The following is a 21,110-nucleotide window of genomic DNA, read 5'->3' as shown; positions in this document are numbered from 1 at the left end:
CAACATGAACTATACGTCTTATATCCTATAGATTTCAGTGTTAAGGCGCCAGAAGTTGAGTGACATCCATTCTTTTATCTCAGTAAAGGCAGGCTTCTAAATTTCCACAGTATAGTGTGGCAGATTCTTCCATCGGAAGATGTAGGCCAGGTGTACAACATGGCGCCGACTGAGGGCGACGTGTTGTCTCGAGCTCTGAAGACTTTTCTAATTTCTGTCTAATTTTATTGCTTCTTTTTACCGTTACGTTTACGTTTTCTACTTTAGTGCAATATTCAAGAGAAGGATTATTGGCATTACATCCTGCTGCCAGTGTGTCAAATTTGCCACCAAACTTGGACGAAATCAGCGGAATTCTTGAGTGGATTAATTCGAATTCAAAATCAAATAAACCCAAGCCTAAGAAGCGGAAACGTGGGAGTAGAGGTGGCCATTTGGTGAGATCTCGTCGTCGGAAGTATAATGCACCTGTTCCTAGCATCGTGTTGGCTAACGTTCAGCGCCTGTATAATAAGACCGACGAGTTGTTTCATCGTTTGGCTAACCTCCGCGACTTCCGTGATTGTAATGTGCTCTGTTTTACGGAGACGTGGTTACAATCTCATCATCCTGATTCTCTCTACCGCAGTGTTCTCGTTTGCCCGTGTCCTAGACGCATCATTTTTGCTGGGGACGCACAGTGTTGAATCAACGTGCGTCCCCGGGACGCAACTTTTTTGACACAAAATTGACATTATTATTTATCTTTTTTTAACAAAGATTTATTGCACTCCAAACTTTTCGTCAGGCAGATCCGCCATTGCTGTTTTGGTCTCGCTGTTCAAGATTTCGTCTGCATGCCGATCTCGGCAAACACAGGACAGGAGTGGTTAATGGAATTTATTGTCGACGATTTCTATTAACGTCAACGTTGACTTAATGTTGAATCCCTACTCCGTAGTTTGTATTCTTTCTTGTGCTTTGTTGTGCTCGTTTTTAGTTGCATTATCAACACAGTCACCAGGGTTCGTACAGGTGCTTGAAATCCTTGCAAAAGCTTGAATTTTAATGTTGTGTTTTTAAAGTTTGAAAAGTGCTTGGCTTTTAGGTAAAACACTTGTAAATGCTTGAGATTGTTGCCATGTTTTTAAGATAGTTGTTGGGCTAGGGTTTGGAGCCATGGTTTGGGCTTCAAATACGGAGTTTAAACTTAATTTATAGTTCCAAAATAGGATTGGGGGTAGGGTTAGAAAATAAGGTTTAGGGTCCTTATTGGGGTGTTTAATTAAATTTAGGGTCCTTGAAATAGGGTTTGGGCTAGGGTTACAGCTAAAGCTAGATGTCGGGTTAGGAACTAGAGTTTGAGCTCCATAATAGGATTCTAAACTGAATGTATGGTTCCAAAATAGATTTAGAGCTCTGGTAACAGTTTGGAACCAGGTTAGGACTATGGTTAGGTGTAGGTCTCTGGTTAGGTGATATGGTTTGGGCTGCAAGTTAGGGTTTTAGACAAACCATAGGGTTCTGAAATAAGTTTGGGGCTAGAGTTAGGGTTTGAAACTAAGGATTAGGCTCCTTATTATGGTAGGTAACTGTATTTAGGGCTTTGAAATAGGGTTAGGGTTATAGCTAGAGTTTGGCAAAGGAGTAGGAATTAGGGTTTGAGCTCCATATTCGGGTTCTGAATGTAGGGATCCTAAACAGGTTTAGAGGTACGGTTACGGTTTGGAATCAGTTAGAACTAGGGTTAGCAGATGGGGTTTGGGCTGAAAGTTAGGGTTTTAAACCAATTTAAGGGTTCTAAAATAAGGTCGGGGCAAGAGTTTAAGCTCCTGTCCTTTCAATCAGTGCTGGATTTCTTCTGGTAGTGGTATTAAAAGATTGGAAAATTGCCTTTGAAAAAGTGCTTGAATTAGGCCAAGTAAAGGGTGCATGTACCCTGAGTCGCACCTAGTGGTCAAAGATTCCACATTGTCCCTTTAAGGCTATTGAGGTGTGTTTTGTGCTGTTTTCACATTGTTAAACTTTTGCAATTCAATATATATGGTTGCAGATCATCGCCGCACAGGAGGAGATGCTTCGCAAAGAAAGGGAGCTGGATGAGGCCCGAAAGAGGCTAGCGATGATCAGGCAGCAGCAGTACAAGTTTCTTCCTTCAGAACTGAGGGAAGACGGCCAGGAACAGTAATAAAAAGTCAGCTGCGTTCAATCAGCAACCTCTGCAGTACAAAGAAGAGGAAACATTGAGTTGAATTCTACTGATATTATTCACAATTTGTCCTAATTAAGTCATCATGAAAATTGCTAACAGTTTTGACAGAAAAAACAATGTATATGCCTGAAATCCCTATAAGGTATCCGAGCTTTTTGATATTACTATTTGATTATTAGCTATCATAACAATGGGCTCACGCTGTCGTTTTTAGGTTCTAATTTTATGGCACGCATTTTAGCCATGCTCCGCATTCTGTTGTTTAAAGGCACGTAAATCGAAAATGTTTGAAATGGAAATTGAATACAATCTATGCTTTATACGGAAATCTAAGCAGATGCGGGATTGGGATTTGTTGTGTAAGTGTGTCATGAGAACATCCTAAAATTTTGATGTAAAATAAGAATTTTGACAATGCAATGGAAGACTGGGAAATATATTTTTTACAAATTTGGCAATTTATATATTAATTTAAGTTCATTCATACAAGACAATCTAGTTTTTCAATTGAAACTACAACAGTATTTAGTAGTGATATGGATTTTGGCTCTTTTTACAGAACTGAATCTTTCGGCTCGGCTCTTTTGGCTCTTCAGACCCTTGTTGTTGCTTTAAATCTATAGTAGACACTCAAAATAGAGAAAACGGGGAGAGAAACCGTCAGATAAGGAATTCCAACCCATTCTAGGGGCCGTCACATGAGCCATTTCTTTTTATTAAATCTTCTAGGTTACAAAAGCAGATCCCCCATCATTTACTTTAAAGAGGCCTGTTTTTCGCGAATGACACATCTCTAGTGTTTAGCTTTAGGTTATGATTTAGAGAGAAATAAATCAGTCGGCGTTATATTTTAAGTTGTATTTGGATGTATAATGATTTATTGAACTTTTACCAAAGTTTTGTGTGTTACAGTCGAGTGCAGAGGTGTCACAATCATGGCTCGGTCGGTCATTTGCAGTCCCACATTTTAGCATATTTTCTCCTAAAGAAAAAAGTTTTATGCACTGTACAAATGTTGTTTTTAATCACTCAGTAAATCACACAGAAAGAAATGAATCTGGGACAATGCATTGCCGTGAATATGATGAATCTCCAAAGATGCAGTATAAAGGGTTCGTACGGGTGCTTGAAATCCTTGAAAATGATTGAATTTTAATGTTGTTTTTTCAAGGTTTGAAAAGTGCTCAATATTAGGTGAAGTTATTGTAAATGCTTGAAATTATTGCCATGATTTTAAGAACAGGTCGTAGGCTAGGGATAGAGCTTCAAATAAGGGTTTTAAATGTATTCAATAGTTTGGGTCTAGGGTTAGAAACTAAGCTTTAGGCTCCTCAGTAGGATATTAAACTGAATTTAGGGTTCTGAAATAGGGTTGGCGCTACGGTTAAACTTAGAATTAGGTGTAGGTATGGGGTTAGGTACATGTTAGGGTTCTAATCTGAATGTAGGGTTCCCAAATAGGTTTGGGGGTTAGAGTTACAATTTGAAACGTGGTTAGGGCTAGAGTTACACCTAGGGTTAGCTGTAGAGCTAGGGTTTCGGCGGTAAATTAGGGTTTTAGACCAATTTTAGGGTGCCAAAATAAGGTTGGGGTTAGATTTGGTATTTAAAACTAAAGTTATTATTTTGGTTTTTTTTATCGGCTCCAGATTTCTTCTTTTAATGGTACTCCAAAAAAATGAAAAATTGCTTAGAAAGTCCTTAAAAAGTGCTTGAATATGGCCATGAAAAAGGTGTACGAGCCCTAAACATAAATATTTATTCATTCATTCTCATTCTACGGATCATTTTCGTAAAACCAGGGTTCACCAGCCTTTCTGAATAAGGGGGCTATTTTTGTTACTGATTAGCTTACAGGGCTACCCATGTGCCATGCATTTCTAAAATAACAACTCCGTAGTATTACTATGTTGTAGGGTATTACCAGGTTGTAATAATAAGTATGTAAGTATATATATAGTAAGTATATAGGCCCAGTCAACCACTACAACCGCCAGTTGGAAATACATTTCCTAGAAAATCACAGTGACCCACCACTGGTGGATTATTTTCAAAACCTGTCGGCTTGGTTCTCATGTGCCCGCAGGCATCGCGTCGGAGACACCTGGTCTAACCTAACCTATTAGAAAGCAATTTTGTTTTGTCCTCTGTTAATTACAAGTAAAAAGAAATCTAGAGGCCCCTTGGATATTTTCTATATGTGGTCTTCAGATTAAAATGTTTGATCTTGGTATAATTTATGGATGTATGTCTTTGCATTATTTTAAGTCAAGTATTTCTTCTCCTTTTCAAAATTTCCAAATGTTTAATCACTATTCCCAGTGCGCCTTTGTTTCCAAAAGTGCCTTTTTATTGATGCAATCAAATAACTCAAAACCTGCCTGTCATCTTTTCAACAATACACTTCTTCTAATTCATTTAACTAATTGTCATTTAAAATCACCATTTCAATATTGACTCAGAAGAAAGTGTCTGTGTGCTTAAAAATATGTTTAAAAAAAAAGCCATGACTTTCACATTGTGACTGTAGTATAAATATAATGCAGGTGTGAGACAGTGTCATGTGGTGGTGTACTTGTAAGAATATGTACATGCAATAAAGCCAGTTTTCAATGGATCCCTCCATTTATTCTATATTGTTCACTCCTTTCCATTGGATAAACGGCACCAAGTCTTTCTTATACAACTAATTTGATGTATCATTGATCCGGCAGCGGGAGTGAGTTTTTCTCCCTGTGCTACTGTTTCCTCCTACATTCCCAAAACATCGATTGCTTGGAGAAGTTGATTCAATGTGAGGTTGTGAGTGTGAATATATAACAATCCTACACTCAGGTTTGGCTTCGACTCTCGTTGCCAAAATATAATCATGATGTATACATGATTAAGTCAAGTCACATTTATTTGTATAGCCCTTGTAGCGGATATGGGTGGTGTATAAATGATTCTAACAAACAATTTATTGACCAATTGAATGATAGAGCCCTGAGTTTATTCTTTTCAAAACTCGTCTCGTCTTTTTGGAGCACCACATACGCTTTACATCATTATGTCAGGAAAACGGATGAAAAACCTTGCTTAATTATTCTAAAGGGTGGCTACACACTTGATGAATTCTTTTTGCCGGTTTTGATAGTTCAATCTACTTTAATCAAGACACACACACTCTTGGATTCATGGACTTTTCTTTTAGTAATCATTTACTGAAGAAGCTTGAACAGAACACAAAATAATACAAAATAAAACAAAAGAACTAGAAGTTGAGAACTTAAACTTGCACCATTTGAATCGTCAACAACGTTGGCTTGTTTATTACATTTTTCTATTTTGATCAAATTCCCCCTAAAATGTCATACCAATACCTAGCAACCACGAGATGTTCTGCGAAGTTCTGCTTTGATGACAGCTGAAGGATTTTATATTTTATACAATCAAAAACAAATTACATTTTATCCAAAAGGTATTCACTGGCTGAGCTGTGGGGCGAGGTCAATGTAACCTAGTGGAGAATGATGTTTACAGAAAACAGCAGAAACTGGGACAAGGGCTGACGCGAGAGGAGCCTCTGAGACGCAGGAAGGCAGGCATTGTTTGGAGAAGTTCCGCTATGAGTTTTATAGACATTGCGACGCCCTTCGGCGAGGAGGTGGTGAAGCTGGCACCTGGCGCATCTATGGGAGGAGTCGGCTCGCCCATGGGAGGAGTCAGCACGCCCATGGGAGGAGCCGGCACGCCAGCTTGTGAAAAGACGTGGGAAGATCGGAAGAAGATAGGAGATCAGAGGGACAGTCGGAAAAAGAGGCTCGACGAAGACTCAAACGATACTAATTCGGCTAATGCTAGGTAAATGCTGATGAGGAGATGCTAACAGCAATATGTTAAAGAGTCATGCTAACGGCTACATGCTAACAACTCATACGTGCTTACGAGTAGATGCTCACAGCTACATGATACAAGATGCTGCAGTGAGGCTATTAACTAGGACAAAAAGTCAGATCACATCACGCCAATTTTGGCTAACCTGCATTGGCTCCCTGTTAGCCTAAGATGTGATTTCAAGGTTCTCTTGGTATTCTACAAAATCATACATGGACTTGCTCCCTCATATCTTTCAGATCTGATTTCCCCCTATGTTCCTGTCTGAAGCCTTCGTTCGGAGAGCGCCGGTCTTCTTGTGATCCCAAGAGCCAAGAAGTGTCCCGCTGGTTCGAGAGCGTTCTCCATCCGGGCACCAGTGCTGTGGAATGCTCTTCCCCCTGAGATCTGTTCTGTAACTTCAGTGTAAATGTTTAAATCTAAGCTTAAAACACACTTCTACTCTATAGCATATGAATAACCTATACTTTTCTTGGACAATATCTCTGTATTATTTGTGATTGCAACATCCTTTGCTGTCTGGTAATCCTGATAGGGGGATGCCATATGTGCGGTCCCTTCTCAAGGTTTCTTCATTTTCTTCATGTTGATGTTTTTGAGTTTTTCCTTGCCCTCATGTTGGTTCCAGATCAGGGGATGGTGTAATAATAGTTTGAAAAATTAGTCTGTGTAATAACCTGTGAAGCCCTTTGAGACTCTTTGTGATTAAGGGCTATACAAATAAAAATGACTTGACTTAATTCATGCTAACGGCTACAAGCTAACTAGAAGATGCTAAAAACTACAAGTTAATAGGTAGATGCTAACGAGTAGATTCTAATGAGTACATGCTTTTGACTACATGCTATTGACTACATGCCAGAGCCCAACTATCACATTTCCCGCAGGAATTTCCTAATTACTGTTATTGTCCTGTGGAAGAATCAGAAATACAAAAATCTTAACTGATCTTGAAATGAGGATACTGTTAATTGTTGCTTATATTCTCCTCCAGGAGCTTCTTACAGCTGACCCACTAACTGGTATTTTTGTTCATAAATATTTGTATAATTAAAATAAAGGTTGAGCTATTCCCTGGGTCCCTGGCGGCAGTGTACTTCACCCTGTTAGTACGAATCATGTGGTATGAGACGTTATGTCAATTAAATGTCAGGAACCTAGTTAGGGTGGTGCAGAAACACAGATGACAATCTTATATTTGGGCAGGGTTCGGTACCAAGAAGTCAGGTAGCAAGGGCAACAATAGTGGTTCAAGAGACTGGCGAGAGGTCATTGTTCCAATAAACCCAAGCAGAGTTCGTCAGGTGGTACTCATGATTTATAAGAGCAGGCAAAGGTTCGGTACACTGGAATAACTAAAGGATAACTAAAGAGACAAAAGTGACATTGAGGACAACTAATGAGCACAGAGCCAAGGAGACAGAATGTTTGAACAGTGACAAGGGAGAGTTGTAACAGGAGGGAAATCAAAGACAAGTGACTGCAGCTGTGAGGAGGAAAAATGACACAAAGATGAGTACGGAAAGCGATAATTTGGGACATGGGAAGTCAGGTAGCGGTTGCAACAATCGTGATCTGAGAGAGGGGTGAGGGGTAGGTGTTCCAGTAAACACAAGCAGTGGAGGTGACTGTCCAAGAGTTTATCAGGGAGTATTCTTTATCTGTAAGGAAAAGCAAGGGTTCGGTACACTCGAATAAGAAAAATGGGGACAATAGAGCCGAGGAGACTGGGTGTTTTAAATTGTGACAAGTGAGAGTTGTGATAGGAGGCAAACCAAGGCAATTGACCACAGTTGTGATGAGGAAAATTGGACCTTGAAGTAAGTGACCAAAACAAGTTTAGAGAGAGAGAGAGAGGAAAAAAAGAGACAATTCTATTTTCATCTTGTAATTTTCTGCATGTTTTATATAAAGAACTGCCCATTTGCATGCTTTATGTGCACATTCAGTCATTTGGTGGGCAATCCCCCTGGGGCCAGGGAAATTTCCTGTCCTGAGCACAGCACTAATAAAACGTTAGTGCTTCTAGTTTTGTAACAGCACATGATCAATTTGCACAGAAGCGTATGTGGGGCGCTGGGAATACACTGGGGAGCCAAGGGGGCGCCAGCCTTGTTCTGAACCAGGGTGCCTCAAATGTTAGTGTTACCGTTTCCCAATGCCATATCTGATGACTATCTTGTTACGTGTGAGGTGCTGTTTAATGTTGACTGTGATAAGAAAAATGTAGGCTTGAGTAATTGCAATATTCACCCTGCAACGGCATTAGCTTTAAAAGAACTCTTACCTACGGCAACTGCGGCCTTCCCTTCGTACATTGGGTCTGTTGACTCAAAAACGACTTTAATACTGCTTTGGTCAATGTTCTTGATTCTGTGGCGCCCCTACAGCATAAAATTCGACCTAAGAAGCATACACATTGCTTTACTCAAGAAACCAAGTCACTCAAACAAGGTTTCAGGAAACTTGAACGAAAATGGTATATTACAAAGCTGGAGGTATTCGACTGGCCTCGTGTGACAGCTTGCTGAAACATAAAGTAGCTCTTGTCTCAGCTAAAGCATCATTTTTCTCTGAGATTATTCTTATATATATAAAGATAATCCGAAATTTTTGTTTGATACAATGGCGAAACTTACGAGACAGCAACTTAACCCAAATAGTTCTACTTATTCTGCTAATGACTTTATGGTATTTTTTAATCAAAAGCTTCAACTCCTCCGGAATGCAATCTTAAATAAACGTTCCGCAACTGCGTCCTACCTCAAAGATGCGGAGGTTTTAGGTCAGGACCTTGTCGGCGGATGTTCAGAAAGGTCCAGTTTCAATGATTTGTCCCTTGACAGTCTTACACAGATGGTCAATAGGGCCAAATCAACGACTTGCTTGCTTGATCCGTTTCCAGCTTTACTGGTGAAAGATCTGGTTGGGGTCTTAGGACCCGGGAAGCCTAGGTAATTATAGGCCAGTGTCAAATCTGCAAAATTACTTGAAAAGGTCGTTGCACAGCAGCTAAATGACTTTATGTCTGAGAATAATCTCTTTGAAACTGTCCAGTCAGCATTTAGGGCAAATCACTCTACGGAGACAGTCCTGCCTAAAGTAGCCAATGATCTGCTCTTAGCAATAGATTCCAGTGCCTCGTCAATGTTACTGCTGCTGGATCCCATTGCTGCTTTTGATACTGTCAACCATAACATATTACTGGTTTGTCTGGAATGCATTGGTATCTCAGGAACTGTACTCTCGTGGGTTAGGTCCTACCTGTCAGACAGAACGCAATGTGCTCATTACAGCAATCTGAACTCTAAACACTCTGATGTCCCCTGTGGCGTTCCACAGGGTTCTGTACTTGGCACCTTCTTTTAGTATTCATATGCTTCCGCTTGGTGATATTATCCACAAGTATAATATTAGTTTCCATTGCTATGCAGATGACACTCAACTGTATCTGCCACTGAACACAACTGGACAGTTAAGTTGTAGAAACCTGGAGACTTGCTTACTAAGATTCAAAGATGGCTGTCACTTAATTTTTTACGCCTTAACCCAGAAAAAAATGAAATGTTGATTATTGGTCCAGCTCATTGTCGTGAGTTGTTTTCAAACGTTGCCCTGAACCTAGACAAATGTAATATTACCCATAGTGACTCAAAAATCTAGGTGATTCTAATCTGTCGTTTCAGTTACACGTGGAAAAAATACTAGAATAGCCTTCCTCCACCTCCGTAGTATTGCGAAGACTTGTTCGATGCTGTTCCAATCAGATGCAGAGGTTCTAATTCATGTGTTTATTACTTCTCGGCTTGATTACTGTAATGTATTGCTTTCTGGTCTCCCGATGTCTAGTATCAAAACTTTGCAGCTAGTTTCAAATGTGGCTGCGACACTTTCCACTAAGACGAAAAAGATTGGCCATATCACTCCTATTTTGGCTTACTTGCACTGGGTACTAGTCCGCTTAAGATGCGACTTTAAGGTTCTCTTACTAACATACAAATGTTTGCATGGACTTGCACCCTCTTATCTCTCAGATTTGATTTCCCCCTATGTTCCTGCATGGAGCCTCCGCTCTGAAAATGCCGGTCTACTTGTGACTCCGAGAGCCAAGAAGAAGTCTGCAGGCTCAAGAGCGTTCTCCATCCGGGCCCCGGTGCTGTGGAATACTCTGCCTCCGGGGATAAGATCTGCGACCTCAGGGGAAGTTTTTAAATTTAGACTACCTAGTGTTTTCTTTTATTAATGTTTACTATGTTTGAGTACTGTGACCCAATGCTAAATCTGTTCCACCCTAGTCATCCTGGAAGGGGGATTACCACTTGTGAGGCCCCTTCTCATGGTTTCTTTTTTCCACACGCTGAGGTTTTGAGTTTTTCTTGCCCGCATGTTGGGGTTAAGATCAGGCGATGGTCCTTTGAGAATTTTTTGTGATTAAGGGCTATACAAATAAATGTGACTTGACTTGTTTTTACTTGCACTAAGAAATAGAATATTACGCTGAAGGGGCAAACTCATAATTACAGACAAACCCTTTTTCGATTTGTAAAAGAAAATTTGGAGCATGATTACTAAATACAGCCGTCTTAGAGCCAGCCGCATGCACGCACTATGTTGTGCAGGCGAACTCTTAGCTCTACTCTCTTTTTAAAGCACACTTCACCCCGTGTACTATTTCCTTCAGATCCCAAAGCCGAGCTGTAACTAATACCCAAACTATATGTATATTTAATAAGGTATCTGCTATGACTTTAATGTCAGAGTAAAATAAAAATAAACTCTCATATATGGCAAGTTGATCTCGCATAGCTATTTATCAGTTCAACATGTGTGAATTGGACTTTCAAGAAAATTAATTCAGTAGAGTTGGTCCCTGAAAAGCAGGAGTGTCCAACCTTTTTCAAGTGTCGAGCTACTTTTTGTCACTTGTTAGCATGAAGGACACCTGGTTTGATATGATTTTCTTAAATAACATATTGATATTGCTGTCCTATACCCAGGTTAAATATTGAAAGTAGGGTGTCAAAATGTTAGGGTTAATATTTTCGTAATAGGTTAAACTGGAGTGATCAGTAAGAGAGGCAAATGTAGTTTTAGAATTTATTCACTGCAGTGGGCAGACGGATTCAAAAAGTCTCACCGTCTCACAAGTTTCCCGCGTTGCAACCGGGTTTTGTTCAAAAGCGTGCGCATGCGCAGAAAGTATCAATGACGTCACACATACGTCTACGGTTCAAAGTTCGCACATGCGCAGTAATAACCAACGACGTCATATATATCTTTCGGTTCAAAAATGGTACAAAAGTAGAAAACGAGTTGTAATATAAGTCAAGCTCATCAGGATTATTTGTAACATAGAAGACAGAGAAATACACAATTAACTAAATATGATTAGCTTTGACATTCCCCCCCTGTTGTGGATTTCGAAGGATATCAGTGATCATACCAGAGATTTTCAAGTTAACACATCATTAAGAAATACAACAGGTTAGTAGTTTCGTGGAGGGGCGAAAAACCTTCGTAAAGGAAAAAATTCCCCTCCTCCCACCTCATTTCCATGAGGTCGAGAGTGTTTCTTATGCTAGAAAACGTAGTAGTAGTAATGAGCGATGGTTAAAAACACAAAACAAAGTACCCTGCCTGTGCGTTGGTCTCCACAGGGCCTGGATGACTTGGTGAACGGGACTCGATTAGCTTACCCGCTCAAATCTTCACGTGTGCAATACGGAGGTTTCCCTTTATTGGTAGGGATGAGTCCTTTTAGACAATGCTGTCTAAGCCCATTTAAATTTGGTGTATGGGAACTGATACCAATGTAACAAAGCAGTCATCAAAGTCCAAGTTTTCAACATTACGATAGAAGAAATTGAACCTAATCTCGTTTCTTCCCTCAGTTGTTAGGATTCTTATTTTGGTACTTTTACGACCATTTCTCTAGATATCATTGTAGAATCTAATGCCTATTCTTTCGGAAGAATAGATTAGGGCACTATTGGCAGCTTTGATGCAGTTTTTCATGAGCATGGGCATCGTAAGGATCCCCACACCTCCTGGCGTGTTGATGATGTGTTGCTTGTAGATGAGATGACACCATCCAGTTGTCCACATTGGATTGCTCCTCTTTTCGGATCTGGCAAGTTAGCTTCTTCCCTGAGATGACAACAGCCTCCTGCGTCGAGGCGGACGTGTGTAGGAGACACAGTTGATGGCGCGAGTGCTAGCACACTCCCCAGAATCCTGACCGCTGTCCTTGGAAAGAAGTTAGGTTTGACGCTCCCTGTGGGCTGACAGAACTCCATCATCTGATCAGCAGGGGTCACCTTCTGTATGGATGAGAAGCATAAATCAATACCATAGAACTGGATATTCAGGGAAAGCTGTAGTTGGGGAAAAAAGGATAGTAAGGACTTAATTTTTTTTTTTTTATTAATTAGATTGTGCTATCCATAATTTACTCTCCCCCCCTGTTGAGACTTCATGGCTCAAAACAAATTAAAAAAAATTCATTTATAGATTTGTATATTTTCTCAAGTTGTCTTTATATTTATTTTAAGTGAAAATCAAAATCCCCACTATAAGATGCCCTATCCATTTTGAGCGTTCTATCCCAAAATTCTAACTCGAAGATAAACAATTTATTTTTTAAATTGTCAGTTCTAAATTTCAAATTTTGCTTTTTCACTAAATCTAGTCACTGAATCAGTTTAACCATTATCCTTGTCAGAATCATTTACCCTGATTTGAGTGTTTTCTCTTTTGTAGATTGACCACATTCGAGAAAAAAAATTGTATGCACTTTTTATTTGCATTTTCTTTTGATTTTCAATGTGTTATCTTGCTGTTGGCCATTCCCCTCGAGGCAGATGACCAGGATAGATTGTTAAATTATCAGTTTAACCCAAGAAAAGACGTTTTTATTGTTATGATTCACTCTTTGTTTTGCCTTTTGTAAAAATCATAACCTATATATTATCTTTTCAGTAAGTAAATTTGTTCAAAATAACAGTATTTTGCAAAGAAAGCAGGTAATTCACGCTCAAAGTGAATGATTTTGCCAAAAATGAAAAATACCATCCCAAAATGTTCTCAATGTGGGCGATTTTCTAATGGTGAATGGTTATTTTCATTGATTTTTGTTAATCAATTTGATAAACATTGTAAATTTTTTATATTACAACATTTCTTTTGTGTAATATTTTTCTATCCGTCCAAATTTTGTAATTTGAATCTCAAAAAACAGTTATATGGAGAGCTTATTCAGAAGACAATTTTTCATCAATTTCGGAAAAAAATAGGTTTTAACTTATATTTTACGGAATGTCTCAATGTTCCCCCCTGAGTTAAAACCTAAGTTCACAATCTATGAATAGGAGTGAAATCAGACACATTTATAAATTTGCAAGATGAATTTATCAATCTTCCTCAAATACATTTACACTTTGTATTAACAAGACTCTATATAACTTCAAGCAGACGTATTCTTGAATGTTGTCTTTCAGTCTTTTGATTTGCTTATTCCACATTACATTCACCATTTAAATGTTGCTTTTGGCCCATCAAAAATACTTTTTCAAAAATGTGTCCATGTCAAACACAAAATGACTTTATTGACTTTTCTGTCAATTTCACTGGCAACGACTGCTGTCTGAAAAGCAGTTGGGATGTGCCCCATCACTCCCTTGATGTCGTTGTTGATGAGCGTAGCTGGGATGTGCTCCATCTCACTCCCTTGGCCTCGCTGTTGATAAGCGGCGCAGATAATGGATGACTGATGTCTTTGGCTCTTTCAGCAAATGATTTTTGTCCATGATTTCTTTTTGACAGGGTGGTATGTCCTTTGAAGAGTAAATGGACTTTCAAAAAGAAAGGAGAGTCTTTTTGTGGAATTCACTGGCACTTAAGAGTCTCGTTAATTCCATTGTGCTTACGTAGTGGGATTTTTTAGTAAATTGGCCGGATTATTCAATGTCTTAAATTTTTCTCTAAATTTAAGTACTATTAGACATTATCTTAGTTTAATCAATTTCTATTCATTTATTTCCCATGCAATTATTCTTAAATTAGCCCGATATGTCTCAAAATCAACTAATCCGTTATTTCCTATGGCCCTCTTCAAGATTGATCAGTTTCTCATTGTCTTATAAAAATGCTCTTCCATAGAAACCGTTTCCTTTTAACTTAACCAAAAGTCAGTATTTGTTACACATTTGTTTATCATTTGTCAATTGTAACACTCAATCTAAAAAAATTCAGTGTGTAATCAATTGTCCCCCCAATTTCCTTTGGGCTAAATTTGTCAAAATTCCAAACCTCACACTAAACATCAGAAATCTCAAAAGATCAACAAAAAATTCTCAAAAAATGCCAAATCGAACTTAATGTCATAACTTCTCTAATTGTATTTTCTTCTCTCTGTAACCATAATCAATCTTTTATTGATTCAATATAGAACAATACATACTCGTCACTTATGAATTATCTTGTTGAGTGTATCTATTTTGTTTATTCATTATCTTTTATTTTGCGCAACAATCTTTGTTTCTACGCACTAGTCTTCGTTCTAAGCATCCTTTCGAGATCCCTTGTGATTAAAGCTAAACAAATTAACGATCTGGTCCAACTATTACTACTTGTTTCTCTTTTTCCTGTTTAAAAGAAAAAAATAGATTCAGTGACTGAAATAGCTTCAGCTACGTTATTAATGATTTCTAGTCTCGAATTCTTCTTTTCTGTGTTAATTTGTCGTCATTTTCAAACTTCCTTCAAAATTTTAATTATTTGAAATGGTTCAAATGACCTATTTAGAGTAATCTATTATTGAATACGAGAACAACTAAGGAAATAATCTTTTTACATATTACGCCTCTTTTGAATTTGTCCATTTACGAACGAGAAGATGAACACTAAAATTGTGGACGGTTTTCCAGTCATCTTCATTGCTTTTTCCGTCACTGCTTTATCAGGAGCAAAACTACATGTCTTAAAGTTATTACCCTTTTGCTATTCGCATCTTCAACAAAAAATGATTAGTTCGGTTACTCAAATGTTCTTTCTTTTTAAACTATTCTGTATAGTTATCTTGTATCATACACTCATTGTTTTCATTTCCCCACGTCATTTATGCTGGGGACGCAACTTTTTTCCCTTTAAATTGTCATTATCATTTAGTTACTCTTTAACAAAGATTTAACACATTACAAGCCTAATCGTTATTTTGTTTTTTTCTGTACGAGTTTTTGTTTTCCTGCACGCCGATCTTAGCTAACGAGATCTCGTCGCTTCGAGATTACGTCATTGTTGTTGGTAATTCTTGTCGAGTGAAGGTCAGTCTTTTTATTAGACAAACGGCTTTTTTCCTTGTTCAATTCATCAAAGAGAGCTTGCTTTTACGGCTCATTTGCTTTGATGATTGATATCACGAATTATGTTGTACTAAGATGTTAAAGAGAGAAGTACAGAAAGTAGAAAAATGGAAAAAAGACAAGCCTGTTATTTGCAATTACCATCAACAAATGCAGAAAATAAATTAATAATTTGATGATCAAAACTGACAGGGAATTCAAAATCCCTATCATATTATCATTATTGATAGTTCAGTATTAAAATTGTTTCATATATATATTATATATGTGTGTGCAGCACGGTGGCGCATTGGCCAGCACGTGTACTGCATTACTAAGGACCTGGGAACAGGTGTGTGTGTTCCAAGCCAGCCACTGGCTCTTGTGCGGAGCCTGCATGATCTCATTGTTTCCGTCCGGCTATCCGGATTACTTACCTCTTTCAAAAACATGCATTTCAGGTGGACTGGCTGGTCCAAATTGTCCCTACGTGTGAATGAGCTAGTGAATTGTGTATCTTTGTGTGCCCTGCAATTGGCTTGCAACCAGTTCAGGGTGTCCTCCAATCGCTGCTCGATGGTCGCTGTGATGGACTCCAACAAGATGAGATCTACTTGTCATAGTTATGGTTCATACCGGCCGAATATGAACACAAAACTTTTCTGGTTCTTACCTGTAACACCTTTATTGATGACATATTCCGTTAATATCATAAAAATTGGTTTTTCACTTACCATTGTTCATCACATGTAATATCTTCATCATGTTATTTGTGCTACCTTTCGCTGATCCCATTTTCTCCTCAGCGGGTTGTTGAGTCCAAATGAGACAAGAACCAAAATTCTAGAACTCAAAACATTGTTAGTGCAACACTTTTGCTGTAAAATCAAACTTTACCTTAGGTCCTTTGTAGTGTTTTCATGATGGTTCCAACTATTTTTCTATAGTCTATAATATTTTCCATTATGGCAACGAAATAGTGTAGTGTTCGATAGTATATCTATGTTCATTTGCCTTCAATTAGATTTTCATCCTTTAAATAATTTCCGTTAATTTGTATAGCTTATCTATAAAAATACTGTCACATGTTTTGCACAATGCTGACAACTTTTTTTACTGTGATGTCTATTCACCAAATGCATATTACACAAACCTCAATTGTATGTAACATCTTACATGCAATTATTTTTGTGTAAATATTGTATCAATTATAACTATAACCTTACTTCTCTGTTCCTTTACCTTACTCTGAAGATGAATTGTTATGCCAAATTTCATTGTCAGTCACAATATGTTAACCCATTTTGTAACTTATGTCGGTAAAGGTATATTCTAATCTATTATAAATGGTTTGCATTTATATAGTGTTTTTCAAGACCATGAGGAACCCCAAAAACACTAATGTGATGTTTTTCATACTTTTGTCTCAAGTTTTTCATATCCAATTTTCAGCGAATTATTTTTTTCTTTAAATAACTTTTCCCTTTTACATTCCTTCTTTCTCTTACTTGTATTCCACTTGCTCTTTTCCTTAACGATTCACTTTCTTTTCCCTTTTTTACTTCCTTCTACCAACTCTTATTTACTTGCAATATCCTTTCTTCTTTTTTCGCTCTGATCAGTCCACATCTTGTGTCTCTTCCTTTCCTCATCTTTTCTTTCCTTTCGTGAACTAATTCAGCCTTCAATCTGATCTTCGTGCCTACTTCCTTTAAAACCTTTCTTCAAAAACTTCCAACTTTCACTGTCCCTTCCACTCATAAATTTCACATCTGGATCATCTAACAACTTCCTATTGGTCTGACCCATTTTCTTCCTTTAACCAAAAAGAGAAAAACAAAAAAAACAACAACCCTGGTTTCATAAAAAGTTAATTAACCAAATAGAATTTTCTTTCTATTCTTGTAATCCTTGATTTATATATATAAAAAAAATATTCAAAGTTGAGAATACACAAACCCAAATACATAAAAAAAAATCAAGAAACAAAAAAAAATTCATCGAATAAAAATTTTTTTTTTATTGTTTTGTATTAATTTGGCAATAACTTTTATCCATTCCAATTTGCTCAATTTGATACTTCCCCCGTCTTTACAGTCCTTAATTTTCTAATTTAGAACTGAAAACCGGAATATTCTATCTTTATTTTTGTTATTGTATCTTTAGTAAGTGTTATTCTGGCATTAACTTCATTTAACGCATCTAAAATAACTCAAACATAAGTTTTCTAAACTTAGCACACCTAAATTTATCGTTTTCCAATTGAAAAAAACAAAAAAAAATTTGGACCGAAAAAAAAATGTATTGGAACCCCTTAGGCCCGCAGGCGTTATGTTGTACACCGTTAGCGTCAAACGCCGATTTCCCAAAAAACGAACGTTTTCGATTCCTAACGAGATGTGCTCTCGGTTCCACCCAAAAACAACATTTTTTAAACGGTCTTACTCTTAAAAAAAAAAACGTTTCTCTCGTTGCAATGTGCACTTCGCTTCCTTTTTTTTCCTTTTAAAAATGCGCGCGCTCTCTCGTTTGCGGCAATTTTCTTCGTATTTTTCTATTTTTTTTTCTTTTCAGTTACGTGGGCCGATTAAAAAGCTAGCTCAAACACATAAGACAAGAAGAATAAGAATATAGGAAAGAATACAAACATTTACACATTGAACAAACATAAAACATTTGACAAGACAGAGTGGGCCCACAAAAAATTAGTTTAATTTTAGACCGTGTACACTTTTTTTATGAAGCCATGCAGTTTACTTAAACCTTATTTTATTTTATATAACCACAGAGGGATCCGTCCTTTTTTTGAAAAAGGACAATGGGAAAAGTGGGGGGTCGTCTCAGTACCCCTTCCCCCTTACTTTTCTTTCCCATTCTACCGACCCCACCGCGGGGTTAGTGTCGACATTTTTCCCGTCCCGAGGCAATCAATCCATTCCGTCTCAAACAAAAAGTTTGAGTATTTAAAATACTTCGTATTTTATTCTGATTCCTTTTGGGTATTTACTTAGCTAAGGTTTTGTAATGGCTTCTCAAGCCCACATATGGCGCCCGTCCAACACTATGATCTCTCTCTGTGGCCAATTCAACTTTATCTTTTTATAAAAATGGCTTCGTTCTTAGAATTATTCCAAATTTTTATATTACAAATGCATCTCTTACCGATCACTTCATCCTGGTTCGTTGACGGTGACGCGGACTTTGAAGGGTTTCCTTTGTTCTAGACCACGCGGTAGAATTGATTGTTTTTTTTTTTCGTTTTCGTTTTCAACTTCAAAATACTACGTACCGTCCCGGTTTCGACATCAAAAATGTTAGGGTTAATATTTTCGTAATAGGTTAAACTGGAGTGATCAGTAAGAGAGGCAAATGTAGTTTTAGAATTTATTCACTGCAGTGGGCAGACGGATTCAAAAAGTCTCACCGTCTCACAAGTTTCCCGCGTTGCAACCGGGTTTTGTTCAAAAGCGTGCGCATGCGCAGAAAGTATCAATGACGTCACACATATGTCTACGGTTCAAAGTTCGCACATGCGCAGTAATAACCAACGACGTCATATATATCTTTCGGTTCAAAAATGGTACAAAAGTAGAAAACGAGTTGTAATATAAGTCAAGCTCATCAGGATTATTTGTAACATAGAAGACAGAGAAATACACAATTAACTAAATATGATTAGCTTTGACACACAGTCCCTCTCAATTGTCTTTACCTTATTTGGTCACTCACTTCCTGTCTCTAATTTCCAACCCAAACCTGGGGTTACTTGTCCTAATTACTCTCCAATCTCACCTCTCTCTCTTCCCTATTTAAACCCTCTTTTTCTCAGCCTGGTGCTGGTTCATTGCCTCTTTTGTCACGTTCCAAGCCTTCTAACCACGAGTACTGAATACTGAACAATTGACTGTCGGCTTTACCAAAGTAAGTTCACTGAATCACTGACCCCTTGCCAGCTTCATGATCCATGACTGCTGCCACTGGTGATCTTGATACCTTTTCCCCAGTTTACGCCCAGTGTATTAAATCCTATTAAAAAAAAAGACATCAATTACTGCACTACTCTGTGTTTCCACACTTTGCCTTTACGCCACCCTCAGCGGGTCCATGACATAGGGTTTTATATACTCAGTCAACCAGGTAAACTATGATTTTACTAGAAAATCACAATGACTTAGAGCTGTTAAGTCATTTTTAGATTGCCTCAACGGGCACCTCAGGTCTCCTCAGAGGGCACCCTGGTCCGCACGGGCACCACAATGGAGACCCTTGCTGAAAAGCATACCCATCAACACGACCACTTTACACGTTAGACTGGCGCTTTTCTCCCTTAAAACGCCTTCGGCTTTTTGAAATGTAATCAAACAAAAGATCTTTTCGTTTACGGCTGCATTATTTTGAAGCGAGACCAAGTGTTAGTGCAAGAATGAACCACTTTTACAATGGCTTTAGATTTCAGTATTGGTAAACGTTAACCAATTTCAGTTTTTAACAGGCACATACTTTTTTTGTTTTTACATTTTCAGCAGACAGTTTTGTGCATAAAAGTACTGTGCACTTTTAATGGCAAAAGGTTGGCATATGTAAGGAAAAGTACTAACTAATCCTCATGTTGATTGTAAATGGAAAAGAGTGAAATTATAATGAATAGAAAATACGTTGTCGTGTAAGGATTGGTGACAAGGTGTGACAAAAGTCTTTGGGCACATTTTGACATTTAATATCTCAGAAACTAGTAAGAATATAAAAACACTTCTAATAAATTCAGAACTCTTGTAATCACACTTTTAAAATGGAATCTTCATGGATGTTCAATGAGCTCCATTGGTCACCAGACAAACATGAAGCCAAATTCTTTGCCAAACGTGTCCCATCATCGCATTCTCAATAGTTGCAACAGCTTCTGATAGTCCTGCCTTCAGCTCATCACAATTCTTGAAAAAGGTGACACATAGACCAATCATTTCACAAATCCCCACAATGGTCTGGGATCTGGAGATTTTCAGTGGGACATAAGATTGGGATCATTCTTCCCATGTCCATGTGGGTTCTCCACGGGGCTGCAACAACAAATCAATAAAAACATTAAAAAGGTGTTGGCAACTAATTACCTCATTGATTTGCGCGTTTTATGAGCCACTAGGCAAATAAGTGCATCGGATCTTGATGTGAAGTTGCAGGGTTGTAGTACCCCTTTAATCTGGTAGAGAGTGCATTAAGACCGTTTTTATAAAAGTATCTTACATTTACAAAGTCCTTTTTTAGTGAACATTGCATGATTTAAAAAATTGGTATGAAACAGTCAAGACTACAAAGATAATAATTTTTAAGGTAGCAGAAAGTGCCTCAGAAATACAGATTAAAATAATATGAAAAAATAAAAACTAAAATATATGATGTAAAAAGAAAAATATTAATGAAGCAGAGCGCTCGTCTTGGAACGATGAGGTTGCCGTTTCGATTCTCTAGATGTCGAGTTGTCCTTGGGCAAGACACTGATCCCTTGCTGGCAGGGAGGTGCCCTGCATGGCTGCCTCTGGCTATCAGTGTGTGTGAGTGAGTGTGTGTAAATGGGCATGTTTGAAGCAAATTGTCAAGCGGTTTGGGAGGTCATCACTGAATTGAAATGCATATCGTTTACCAGTTGCCATTCACATTTGTTCATCATATTCAAAGATTTATCATTTAACTGGTTGCCAACCGTTGGA

General features: G+C 38.0%; 1 protein-coding gene across 2 annotated transcripts in view; it reads left to right on the top strand.

Annotated features, from left to right (window-relative positions):
* Positions 1-4,808, top strand: part of tln1 (talin 1) — a 165,364-nt gene extending 160,556 nt beyond the window's left edge. For both annotated transcript variants that reach the window (XM_088355364.1, XM_088355363.1), the window contains one exon: positions 2,033-4,808. In XM_088355364.1, coding sequence (XP_088211490.1) covers positions 2,033-2,167 — 135 coding nt within the window. In that variant the 3' untranslated portion in view covers positions 2,168-4,808. The remainder of the gene's footprint in view (positions 1-2,032) is intronic.
* The last annotated feature ends 16,302 nt before the right edge of the window (positions 4,809-21,110 follow it).

Source organism: Urocampus carinirostris, chromosome 16 (assembly GCF_059441175.1).
Source record: "Urocampus carinirostris isolate Australia breed hairy pipefish chromosome 16, RoL_Ucar_1.0, whole genome shotgun sequence".
Taxonomy (NCBI): Eukaryota; Metazoa; Chordata; class Actinopteri; order Syngnathiformes; family Syngnathidae; genus Urocampus; species Urocampus carinirostris.
This window is presented reverse-complemented; position numbering and strand designations above follow the sequence as displayed.